Here is a 13,457-nt window from a genome sequence, read left to right on the forward strand (position 1 = left end):
TAAGAATTAAGACTTGGAGTTTTCCTAATATCTCTGTGATACAGGAGAAGCTCTTCCTGGGATTTTCTGTTCTAAGCCATACAGAATTTTTTGAAAACTCCTTTCACAAGTCACAATGAATGAAAACAAAGCCATACAAATTGTATGGAGAACAAATCCCAGTTGACTAAAACAAAGATTAATGAGATTGAATTAACTTTACTATGTAGAGTTAATCATATTAACACTAATATGATTCTGAAAAGTGTATTTATACAATAACACCACATATATAACAAAACACGTGGAAAAAAAAATTACATGCTATTAGCTATTGTCCCTTCCTTAAAAAAAATTATTGCATCTTCTATTTATTGAGCAGCTGCTGCATTCACTTATCCATTCACCCACTCCCTCAACTGTTATTTATGTAATTAATTATTCAATCAATTGTTCACTGAGGGACCGTATATGATCTATGTTTTACAATTGACCTCAAAGAGCGAGGCAGCTGAATGCATCCGATAGAAAATAGAAAAAGGCATCGCAAGGTTCACAACAATTATCCAGGGTTCAAAGCCAAAAACTATTTCTTCCAGTCCATTGTCATACTCCGGGCGGCACCCAAACGCCGGTGGTATCCACAGCTGCAGGGAAAGAACGTGAGGCCAGTATTAATCACCAGCCCTACAAGTCAATAGCCCTTAATGACTGCGACTCACCGTGCTGCAAACTGGTTTCAGGAGTCCCTAAGAAATCCCTCCCTGTCGCTACGGGGGCACACTGGTGGAAAAGGGTTTCAGCTTCTGCTGTTGGTACAGTTTTTGGACAATTACTGAAAGCAACTTCCCATATTCCTCATTTAAATAAACTTTGTTCCCCAAAAGCATATTCACTTCTTCCAGAAGTAAAATATACTGCCTACAAACTACAGAACCATGAAATTTTAATATATTTATCAGACTTGAAAGGATGGGAAGCTTTTGGGTATTAACTTGTGAACTACATTCAAAATGTCTTACCGAAAGGTTGCAGAGGAATAAAAATGCAGCGATGTTCTTCAAAATTCTCCTCTTGTTGTTAGTAACTGAGTTTCTGCTGTAAAATGAGAAATCTGAGGCTGAGTGCATGACCAAACTGTTGTCCTGACTCATTTCTTCTCTGGCAACACCAGCACCATCGTTTTCTCTCCCACAGATGCTGCCTTTAAACAGACAGGGTATGTCACCGCTGTCACGAGCAGCTCTGCCATTGTAAATCTCTTTGTACAAGGGGCTGAGGGACAAAGTGCTCCCCCGAGATATGGTCACTATTCGAAGAGTTTTAATGTCCTCGTTCACCTTCTCCTGCTCACGGTGGATGGATTCAATGATAAAGAGGTTCTGAATATATTTCTCAATAATAACCAGAACAGAGTAGGGGAGGTTATACCATGTGTATTTGGGATGACCTTGGGCACAGATAATGGCAAGGATTGAGCCCCAGGAGAGCAGCCAGGACCCTGCAGCTGTGCCCACCAGCAGTTCTGCATCCAGTTTTCGAGCGGGGTTCTTGGAATTATCCAGTGATCTATCCTCCAGTCTGTAGATGAGAAGGGCGACAACTCCAGCCGTGCACATGAGAGCCAACACGAAGATAGCGTGCAAGTAAAACATAGTGAGTGCTAACTCACTTTTGATTTTTGAGCCTCCAATCTGAATTAAATACACAACAACTATGGCTATTGTGCTAGTTAACACGATTAGTCCAAAAATCATTCCAACAGTTATGCCATGGAATTTGAATGGAGTTTTGTTTTGCTGGTGGTGTTCAACTTTCCGGCCAATGTTCTTCCACAGGACATAGAGCATTGTGGATGCTAGGATGTGGTACTCTATATTAAAGGGATAGAGGTAATATATTCCCTGAGAAAATACTGAGCAGAGAGTTGTTGTTGTGCAATTGCATTGAGGTGCATGATCATCTAGAACTAAAAGAGAAGGAGAGATCTGTTATATGCATTACCAAGGTTCCTTGTTTTAAGTGAATAAATAAAACACAAATAAAATAATGAAAAAGAAAAGGTAAGATTTCAGTCAAACAACACCCAGGTACCCACCTAAGAAAAGGTTTCCCCAGCAGTTGTCATAGAATAGCCTGGGTTGGAAGGGACCTTAAAGATCATCTATTTCAAACTCCCCCTCCCGCTGAGGGCAGGGAACCTTCCACTAGACCAGGTTGCTCAAAGCCCCATGAACATTTCCTTGAACATTTCCAGGGATGGAGCATCCACAGCTTCTCTGAGCAACCTGTTCCAGTGACTTACCACCCTCACAGTGAATAACTTTTTTCTTTATTTCCTCCTTACTCTAAAAGTTTGCTGACTACAACTTGCATGATCTCACCAATGGAGAAAATGATTCATTAGTAAAAAAATCACCCAGAGCAAAGTCTTTGTCTTGTAAAACAGCACTAATGGATAACTTAGATTCTTTTGAGCCATCCCACTGAATCCTGTAGGACCACAGGCTACATGCGATTACTCTCCTGGGAAAGATTTGCAAGATTATCCACACTTGGTTTTTTTTACCAATAATTTAGTAAGTAGTAAACTCTCTTTTGAGCACTGCTATGTTAATTTATTACTCTGATTTAGTAATAAAGTGGTTCCTTAGTGGTGTTCCTCAGTGATATTATTCCTGAAATGTTCTCAAAAAATCTATTTGTTTGGTACTTAGAAGAAAATTACTACCTTGTTCACATATATGATAATGATCATACAACATTTCAGTATCAGCTAATTACCATGTGCCCTGGAATGACTATGCTGACATAATCATGAATGACTCAGCTAAATCCTACAGTGACAGTGTTTTGTATGAGTGTGCTAGAGCAGGAATTTCACAATGCACCAAGCCTTTTGCTTACCTATAGTTATGTTCCCAAAACCAAGTGTGATTAGTCTTTCCTTATGTTCATTTAATTGATGTTTTGACTCTGTTAACACGCCATTTGTCCACAGGAGCAAATTTGTGAAAACAGAATGGATAACACCAAACCTACAAAACAAAGTGATTATTGCAGGAATCCTCACAGACTGTATCTCATTAAATACGTGAAATGAAATTAAATGGATTAACTTTCTGTGTACAAGCTATATGGCACTATTTATTTGTCAGTGCAAAAAATCATCACCAATCTCTAAAGATGTTCTGCAGTCACTTAAATCAGTCTTCCAACACCTTACAGAAATTCAATATATTAAATGGCCTAATCCATTAAACTATTAATAGAATGCTTTTCTTGTTTCTTATGCTCTCTTATGTGATGGGTTTTATTCTTTGAGCTGGACAAGCTTCATGTTAGTGATTGAACAATCTGAGCAGGGTTATTTTTTTGCAAACCATATTTCACAACCTTCTGCAGTGCTTCTTCATATTCTCTGTCTGATCTTTCTTCACAGATACCACCACCTTCTCCTACTTCTAGCCCATGCATTTTTGTCTTCTGGAGAGAGCTGAAGCTAACAGAGGGCTTTATTCCATTCAAAGTACTATTACAAATGAGGGTAGGTCTCCATGCATTTTTGGGGCTCCTGGGCTCTGACAAGCCATTTCAGCATTGGCATTGGAGAAAGAAATGTATTAATGGTTCTGAACTTCCTAATAAAATCCAGAAAAAAATTTGTCTTCTGTTGCCAAGCAGTCCCTTTTTTGTAGGAGGTCATGTATCTATCTCTTTCCTAGGCACAATCCTTTCACCTACCAATGCCAGGTGATTTCCTGCACCTGAGGCTGTTTGTGTTTCTTTACCAAGAAACAGTTCTTTAATATAACACTATTCTCAGTGATAAACTTGCAGTTAGAAATTTTTTAAATATACTTATAAACAGAGCTGATAGCACCAGCTTACATTGCACAGCCTTTTGTAATCACTCTCTTCCTGAGCACGGGGTTTCAACACTTACCGAGGAGAGCAGAACAAATGGAGAACCTTCACCACAGATGATGTTTCTGAGCAAATTTATTTTACCTCCTATAGAAACTGGTCAGATCATTAATAACTTCAAATAAGTACTTTAAAAATTACCATGTTTGCTTACTTATGTTCTACGTACAGACTGATTAATATACATTAAAACTAGAAAAGACATTAGATCTAATTTGGTAGCAGGATACCACCAGGGAGGTTGTGTTTCGAAGTGCATGTGCACAGCTGCATCTAGCACAGCTGTGAGGTGTGGTTGATATGCCTGAGGGATGGGATGCCAGAAGGACCTGGATGAGCTCAAGTGACCCTATGCAAACTTTATGAGGTTCAAAAAAGGCCAAGTGCAAGGTCCTGCAGCTGGGTCAGTGCAAGCCCCAGCATCAATATGGGCTGGAAACATTCAAGGTCAGGTTGGATGGACCTCTGAGCAACCTGAGCTAGTTAAAGGTGTCCCTGCTTATTGCAGAGGGGTTGGACTAAATGACTTTTAAAAGTTTCTTCCAACCCAAACTATTCTATGAGTCTAAGGCCTAGTTTTAAAAAGGTACTTTCCATAAAATGACTATAAAATACCTCAGCTACATTGCATTCACTGCAGGTTGCTGACACAGGTTCCCTTTCAGTAGGTAAATAAATAAAACATAATATAGTGCATAGTCTTAAAACACATACATGATCCTTCCTACTTAAGTGACTCTGTGGTATCATATATTGCCAGTTTCCTCTCTCATGAGAAAAATATATGTATTCTGACACTATTTTGTATTACAAATATCAGGGCAGGTTAAATAAGGGTAAATGGAGCTACTTTAACTCTTCAATTTCTTTCTACTTAATGCAATCAAGAAGAGAATCAATCTCTGTATACTTTCACTGTCTCTCATACAATAAATCTTTGGTGTTAAAGCACTGTACAGACCTGCACCTATCAACATGCCAGATGAGGATCAGATTCACTTTACCTTTCAAGTGTTTTGAAAGACTGGATAACATCCTTTGCATGACACCACAGAAAATACACCTAAATAGAAGAAATACAGAGAAATATTGTTACACTAATGCACATGTGTAACACTCAGAAAGGAATATGCATCTGTAGATAGACATTCAAATGGTTAAAACTCCTGATGATTCAAATTGAGGCAGCTCCATCTCCACACATGTGAAAGAGCTCGTGATTTCATGTGTTATTTACACAGAACCTGAGATTTCTTACATGAAAAATCAGTGGCTTAACAGTAGTAAGTCTAAGTATCACTCACCAAAACATATTTTCCTTCTGTATCTGAAGAGATTTTATTTCAATGACAAACAAAATAAAGCCACTGGCTGTGGATAGAGGTATGATTGCTGCAGGGCATGGTGATGCTAAGTTTGAATAATTTATGAAATATATTAAATTCTATGGAGGGAAACAGATTGATGAAAGCATGCCAGACTTGAGTAATAAAAATACAAATTCCCAGGAAGCATGAGAAAAGTGTGTACTAACTGCATGAGAGACAACCCCATTAAGAACACAGCAGCTGCACTCAAGGATAGTGCAGAAAACTCAAACAAGGAACAAAAGAGAGAGATAACAATAATAAGGTAGCAAGTCAAGGCAAAGAGGAATAAAATTAGAACTCTCTGTTTGTGACAGCATAATGGAGACCTCAGAAAGAGATTGCCACTGAAACAAAACCAAGTGTGGGAAGGTTCAAGAGCTATACCAATGTTCCTCAGGGATGTTAGGGTGACACTAACAGTCTGTTAACTCCCAATAGTTCCTAGGATACTGAATTCATCAGTTGGTGAATTATCAGGAGAGAGAGTCCTAAGAGTTCTCTTAGAAACCTGCCTGGTTTGGTATTCCAGAAATGGTCTGAAAAGTAATAAAAACTTTGGGTTCTTCTTCAGCAACCAGAGTAACTGGAAGCCCATTTTTCCACAGCATCCATTACTGCAGGATGCCTTCACAGTCACTGTTTCTGAGGCAATCAGTGCTAGGCAAATGCTGTTCTTTATGGCTCAACTATCCTACCTAGCAGTAACAATTCCTCTAATGAAGCATTTATCAGTGAGAAGAGTGGTCACTGTAAAATCCCAGATGTAAAGACTAAAATATTTCATGTAGGCTTCAACTGAAATCAAATTGAAATCGCCTTAGTCTCTAATGCCATATTCGATTTCCCATCTTGGGATAAATGCAGTAAAATCTGACAGCAGATATGAAACCAGATCTGTTGAAGAACTGTTCAGACACAAGATAGCGGGAAGAAATAGGAAAACTCAGTGCAGAAATAAAATAAGCATAAAATAATAAAATATGCGTAAAATCCAGTTTTTGGCTCACAGAATACTCATTGCCTCAAGGGGACTTCTGCCTGCAGAAGAACATAATGCACAGCCTGCCCTGGGAGGGCAGGTACATGTTAGCTCATACATGAGTGCAGAATGTATATATTCATTTCATGGCATGTACCAGGATGCCTCACTTTGAGTAAATGACAACAGAATCTGATACATATCCATTAGAAAACAATAGCTTTGGTTTTTAGATGACACATATTAGGGATGTTCTCTGCTGTGATTTCATTCACTGTTTCAAAGACACAAGGAGATTTGTCTTAGGTAAGAGGTATGTGGTTCATTACTTTTTAAATTTAACTTTTTCTTTGATTTCTCAGGCTAACACTCAAGTGTTCATTATTTTAAGCTCTGTGGATTATAAATTCAGTGAAACTGGGTGAGGTAAAATTTAAATTAGAATTCATGTTGCCTTTGTTCAGCATTTTTTTCACCATTCTTACACACTCCTGTTCATGGTGGCTGGAAACCTTGTCAGCTCTGGGTCACTGGCTGTAATGGAAAATGCTGTGCTCAGATCAGCATACAGAAGAGCTTAATTTCATTGGTTTGTTTTTCAGAGATGAAGGAGTGAAGTTGCAAGACATGGAGAGTGGATATTACAAGAATGTAAAACTAAGATGACTTCAACCAACTCAGAATTTCATAAAAAAAAACCTGGATGGGGTGAGAGTTACTGTTTAAATCTCAGTGCACTTTTTTTTTTTACTGTTGAAGAAAGCAGAAAAATGTAGGTTGTTCAAAAGCTAATTTACATGCAACCACAACTGCTAGGAAAATATTTCTTTCTGAATGACATAATCCCCTTGGAAAATTCATAACAATGCCTGGCTATGATTGAGTATCTCAGGTGAGTGGCTTTTTCTTTCCTTCTTCCCTACAAACCTGCTGACAGGGGTTCAGAGGAGTTAATGGGAGAAACAATCAGCTTTGGAGCATCACCACACACTCTAGACCCAAAGCCTTGTAACAAACAGGCAGCTGGAATATTTCACAGGAGTCACTATGTTTGCTATTGTGCAGCCACTGATAAGAACAACCAAATGCTTCTAGAAGGAAAATCCATGTTCATTTGTTTCAGGAAAGTTGTGCAAGTGTTTTAGAACCAGCTAGGAAGGGTTTTGTCCCCTTTAACTTACCAGGCCTATGCCTCTAACCACAAAGGAACATCAGGTTAGACAGATTGAATTGAACTTGTGTGGCAAGTCCTACATATATAAACAAGGGAATTGTCTTTAGCCAAAATACTCATTTCAGCCTGAAAATTCTGAAAATTCTGTATGTAATGTCAACTAAACAAAAAGGCCACGTAACTTCAACTACAGGAGAACGTTTTTTTATTATCCTTTTTTTCAAACCCATGTTTGAAACCCATGAATTTTATGGCTAAGCAACTTCAGGTTGCAAATCTTGAATTTACTATACATGCAAAAGAATCTAGTCCTCAAAAGTATTCTGTGATATGCTTAGAAATCAAATTAGTGTTAAGTCCACTGATGACAAGATAACATATTTTTGAAAAGAAACAAAGACTAATACAAAAGTGCAATCAGTGACTTTTACCTGTAAGATGGTATGAACAGCATGTGTAACAGGAAAAATGCCTTCAGTTGGTGATAAACAGTTTGAAAAATCAATATAATATCCAATTTTAAAGGAATCCAGAATTAAAGTTATCACTGCAAATAATGTAATCCCACCTACAAACGAAAAAGATATTAGAAAATGTTATGTATAGTTATAGTGTCTAGGGACTATGTGTAAAATATACAAAAATCTCTTTGGGGGAATGAAAGCTGATCAATATCTGTGTGCTTGTTTAGGGAAATAAGATTAGATCAATGCTCAAGAAGATAATTGACTCTATGAAATAAGTGCCTCTAATTTGTGACAGCCTCTGCCCAGTACATGAAGCAGGGTCACCCCTGGACAGCCCCTGCATGGTCAGGGAGGAGTTGCCAGCCCAGCACTGCCCAGGACATCCAGCCCCTGGCAGAGTGCCCAGCTCTGAGCAGGACAGGCTCCCAGGGGACAGTGGCACTGAAGCAGCCTTAGAGAGCAGGAATTACTGCCCTCAGCAGCCCCACAGCAAACTGGGCACTCCTGGGGAGTGAACAATCACCTCACATCCCCCAGCCCAACTCCTGCGCAGTGGGAATTAACACAATCACCTGGTGTGCCCTCCCCATGGCTGGGGAGTCACACTGTAACTCAGAGACCACAACGAGCTGTAGGGTTTGTTCTCCTAGAAAAGGAACCAAAGATTTAATTTCAGTGTCTCACTGAAATTATCTCATATTCAGTAGTTCACACACACACAAAAATATCCTAACATATCACTCTAAATACCCTAAAGAACTTTGAAATACATTTCCCTTTGTTCATTTTTTGTTGCTGCTATTATTGGGTTTGTACCTGTACGACAAAGTATAATCGGCTACAAGATTACTGAACCAAACCTTGGTTTTGTTTGTTTTGAGGGTTTTTTTGTGCTTGGGTGGGGTTTTTTTTTCCTTTATTAGGCTTTTTTTCAAGAAAGTTTTCACTGGATTTCATCTGGACTTATTTGAATGAAGACTAGATAAAAGTCTTATCCATGGACCTTAACCAGACCTCATAATATAAACCAACATCACTAACTTAATCTTTACAATTCTTTACAGAGTAAATGACATCACTAGTGTTGACTTGGATGAATATTTATGTTTTATATGGGGCCACAACCTAACTTCCCTATAAGTACCATGTGTTCCACTTGACATGTGGTAGTAAAAAAGTAACACTAAATTAAAAGATTAGATCAATGCTCAAGAAGATAATTGACTCTATGATATAAGTGCCTCTAATTTGTGACAGCCTCTGCCCAGTACATTAATCAGGTTTTTTAATTTTTATCAATGCAACTTTATTCTCAAAGTTGCATTGATAAAAAATAAGTACAAATTATATAAACACACTGTAATTTTGTTTATTTTTTCATTGACTCTTTAAAAATTAACAAAAATAGGCTTCAGAAACCTTTTTAAGCACAAGGGTATGAATTCCAGTAGGATTTTATGCTTCTGCTTTACAATCTCTCTATAATAAAAACACTGTAAATTTACTGATTGAGTGTAATTTCTACCAAGAGCTCAAAACTTTTGCTTATATATTGCAAAATCTAAAACCTCAGCTCTGCACTTCATACCTGTGTATAATCCCATACAGTTTTTTAAAATTTATGCTTCTTAGGTCAGCTAATTTGTATTCTAACACATGTAACAGGACTGGAGCCCAAGTTTTTAAATAGAGGTGCCATTTTTTTTGTGTATAAAACTAAATGGTATCATAAAATACAAAATCATAGGCTACTCCTGAGCTCAAATTATATGTTTCTTGCCTTATCTAAAGAATGTTAATTATGAAATAAATTAGAATTTCTAGTTCTGATGATATAATTATAAATATAACTGATTATAAATCACTCTGCCTGAGGTAATTAGACATGCTCTGAGCAAGGTGTTAGACTAGATGAATTTCAGAAGTCCCTTCCTTTCTGAATCATTCTAAGATTGATTTTGTAATTTATGGTTTATTTAGGAAGTATGCAGGAAACAGCCCATTTGTCTGAAATGAGTCCATTTCACATGTGTTATGATTGTTTCAATAAGAAGGCAAAAGCTATCTTCTGAAGCAAAAAGTTTATAGACTACTGACCTCCAAGGATTAGAAGAATTTATATGACTCTTAATTTTAGATTGTTTCATTTATTTAAATGGTATTTAGATATTTCTGCAATCATCCAGGTGGCCACACTACAAGTGTATACAAAGTGTCCAACATGCTTATTTATGGGTTTCAAAAGGGAATTATTGTACTAATTTTCTTAGTCAAAAAGCAAAGCACAACCATAATGGCCATGCATATGGTATGTTAATAGGTTTTTTGACAACTTTTTGTGATAGAAACTTCTGTAGTATGTACTAATACTAAATGGACGGCAGTAATTTCAAGGAAGATAATTCCACCACTTAATTATTTTCATTTAAAATGGTAAGAAATGTGGAATTAGTGCCATGGAGCACTGTTTCATTATTTTTTTTCCTTTCAAATATTCATTGAAACTTCTGTGTCTTAAGGGATCAATGATAGGATTTTCAATATTGCTAAGTGCTGGCACATTTCTTGCTAGTAACCATCAAGAAGATCAGAAAAACATAATGATACAGTTGCAAAAATACCACTCTCACTTTAAAATATTGTTCAAATAATTGGCAATTGTATGCAGTTAGTAAAAAGATACAAGTTGAAGTCTGTCAAGAGCTTTTAAATTGACCAGTTGTCAATGCTTTAAACAGAAACTGTGCTGCTAAAGAATGTGATAAAATAAAGCTGTTTGTGAAGCCAACTGATTTTCATTTTGAGTTCTCTGGCTCACTTCACTTTCCCAAAAAGTGGTCAGAGAGCTTTTCCTTGCAGGAGAGCATACTTAGGGGAATAACATTTGGAATGAGTCAAGGAAAGGCTTCCTAAGGTTCCCTGTGGTAATTTGGGTCAGGATAACTGTGTTGTGTTAAAGACACAGCTCTGCCACCAACTTTTCCCACACTGAGACTCCAGGAGTGGTTCTTGGTCAACCACACAGGTGGGAAGAGAACCAAGCTCAAGGGTTCACACAATTGACACCTTGGTGCAGAAAGGCTCAAGGAAACCTTCCTGTGAGCAGCTCTTGCAAACTGATCATCTGTCCTTCAAGTGTTGCTAAACATGTACAAGGACTTGGTTACAGGAGGTTTTTGTTGAATCGTTCCATTTCAACATTTGTCAGAGCAAAACGGTCTAAGCAGGCAACTGCCACCACTTTTACTAAAATGATATTCACAGTTTGAAAAGATTAATGAAAATACACTTGTTTTATACTGTTTAATACAAAGACATTTACTCTCACAATTACAGCAAAGAGATGTTCTTCAAAAGTAGCTGATAGAGCTAGTAAAAAAATTGCAGAAAGCTTTCAGTGGAAAAACCCAAACAAAATATGTCTGTCCCACTCCATCCTCTCCTTTCCTTTTTGGACTTTTGATCTTTCAGGTAAAAGATTTCTATGACAAAAGCACTGATAAAGAGGAGGGCAAGGGGGATCTTGGCAGAGGAATTGCCACCTGAGTTTTTCCTTAGCTCAAATCAGTTTTCTTTTACCAATAGAGGATAAAGGAATTGTACAGACTGTTGTAACTACAAGAAACTCCCAAGAATAGGAAAGTGTAGGTCATTCCCTAAGGGCAAATTTGTTGAATTGCAGCCTAAGAGAAGCCATGGAACCCACAGTACTTGAGAAGCCAGTACAAAGAGCCATCCTGTGCTGGTAAAAGAAATGGATATGGTAACCCAGTAGTTCAATCTAGGATCTTATTTCTAAGTTTCTGTGACTCCTTATATTCTGTAGGACAAACGAAATGCTGTGAATGCAGCGCCAAAAAAAAGAGGGTGGGGGATCCTGCTGTACTTACCCATGCTAGGCAGTATTTATTCCATATTTAGGAGGGGAAAGCTACTCTCTGAGTAACAAAAGTTTAGCTTGGCCCAAGGTAGGATCAAATTAAGCTTTGCATGAATTTCAGGAGATTGTAAGCCACATGAGTGAATAAATGAAAAATACCTGAGAGATTAATATTGCCTTGAAAAATAGTAAATAATCAAGAGGAACAATTCCACAGTTGGTATGTGAACCCCATACATTTCAGGAAAGAGTCTACAGACCATGGCTGTACATTAGACATTAAAAGAAAATAAGTTTTCTGTCAGCAATTCAAACACAAATATTAATAGTTGTGAAGAAAATAAATTATACACAAGTACTGAGATTGAGAACTACATTTCCACAGCACAACCTTACTTTTCAAAATAATCAGGTGTCAGGTGTTCTTGGAATTTTCATTTAGATGTTTAATTAGCTGCTGTGAAAATTAGCTGTTGTCTCATTCTTAGTAGGTAGAAAACATTTTAGGGGAAATCTGTCATAACATTCCACTTAAATACTTTCCAATCTATCATTCACAGCATTGAGATTGGAAGAGGCTGGTAGAACTGGGATTGCATATTATTGCACAAGCACTGATAGGCTGTTTCTTTTCCTTGGTACCTGAAAACACAGATTCCTGTCACTACAATTCTGTGATGTGCTGCCCAAACACCTTCTCTCAATATACATTTGTATCCTCACTGGTACACAGCTGACTGCAGATAAGGGCTAGCATGCCCCACCACTACCTTCAGAAACTTGTATACTTTTTCTAAAAGCAAATGCTCAGTTTAGATTCCTTGTTTAACTGTTTTATGTACTGATGACAAACCAATCTGGCCAGGGATTTTGTCCTCTTCTAACTCTAGATGTTTCAGAAGCATCACTGTACACATATAAACACGAATCTCTGATACATGTTGGTATAGACAGAGCTTCAGGACCTTTCTGACTGGTACTACCATAAAGTAAATTGCATTATGCCATGTGGAAAAGGTGATAATTCCTCCAAAAGAGCTGCAAGACACCAACAAAACTGCCTCTTCCACTAGCTATATTTCATTTTCCAAGTTTTACCAAACCAGCCTGGTAAGGAAGAAAGGTGCTGGAGCTTTCAGCACTATAAATGGTAGGTTGGAAAGTGAGGATGTTTAACAAACAGCTTCCCAATACAATCTTCTAGTATGTTCAGCTTATGCATATATTTACTTTAGAGTGCACTGCATGTTCATTCAGTTTGCAAATACCAGGATGCCTCCCGGTAGGGATGGAGAGGTAACAAAGAGGCAGCAGACACAGGTGATGGCACAGATGTCCCTTGTGCAGTACCACTCTGTGCCATCCGCCCGTACTTACACTTCAGCCAGCGGGCTCCGGCGTGTGTGTCCTTATCCCGGATCAGCCTCCTCTGCGTGCAGCTCCTGCAGAGGTACCACAGCATCCACAGCAGCTGGATGAGCATCAGCGTGATGAGGTAGGAGAGCAGGTGGCTCTTGCTGATGCCCACAGCATGCACAGCCCAGGCGAAGGTGAGCAGCAGCCCGGCCAGGAAGAGGTTGATGCCGTACTGGCTGCTGAGGATCTCGGCGTTTTTCTGCGGGTAGCTGCCGCCCACCGCGGGGCACCCGGCGGCTTGCTCCATCTCCCACGCCGCCGGCCA

The 13,457-nt window shown here is 38.4% G+C and overlaps 1 protein-coding gene across 1 annotated transcript; it reads right to left on the reverse strand.

Annotated features, from left to right (window-relative positions):
• Positions 1–362: 362 nt before the first annotated feature.
• On the reverse strand, positions 363–13,439 carry OTOP1 (otopetrin 1). The gene is made up of 6 exons (XM_005428065.2): positions 13,154–13,439; positions 7,861–7,997; positions 4,911–4,969; positions 2,887–3,017; positions 1,002–1,948; positions 363–626 (listed from the first exon to the last, which is right to left on the reverse strand). Exons 1-6 carry the CDS (start codon positions 13,437–13,439, stop codon positions 456–458), a joined length of 1,731 nt encoding a protein of 576 aa, XP_005428122.1. The 3' UTR covers positions 363–455.
• Between the last annotated feature and the right edge of the window lie 18 nt (positions 13,440–13,457).

Source organism: Geospiza fortis, unplaced genomic scaffold, assembly GCF_000277835.1.
Source record: "Geospiza fortis unplaced genomic scaffold, GeoFor_1.0 scaffold666, whole genome shotgun sequence".
Lineage (NCBI taxonomy): Eukaryota > Metazoa > Chordata > Aves > Passeriformes > Thraupidae > Geospiza > Geospiza fortis.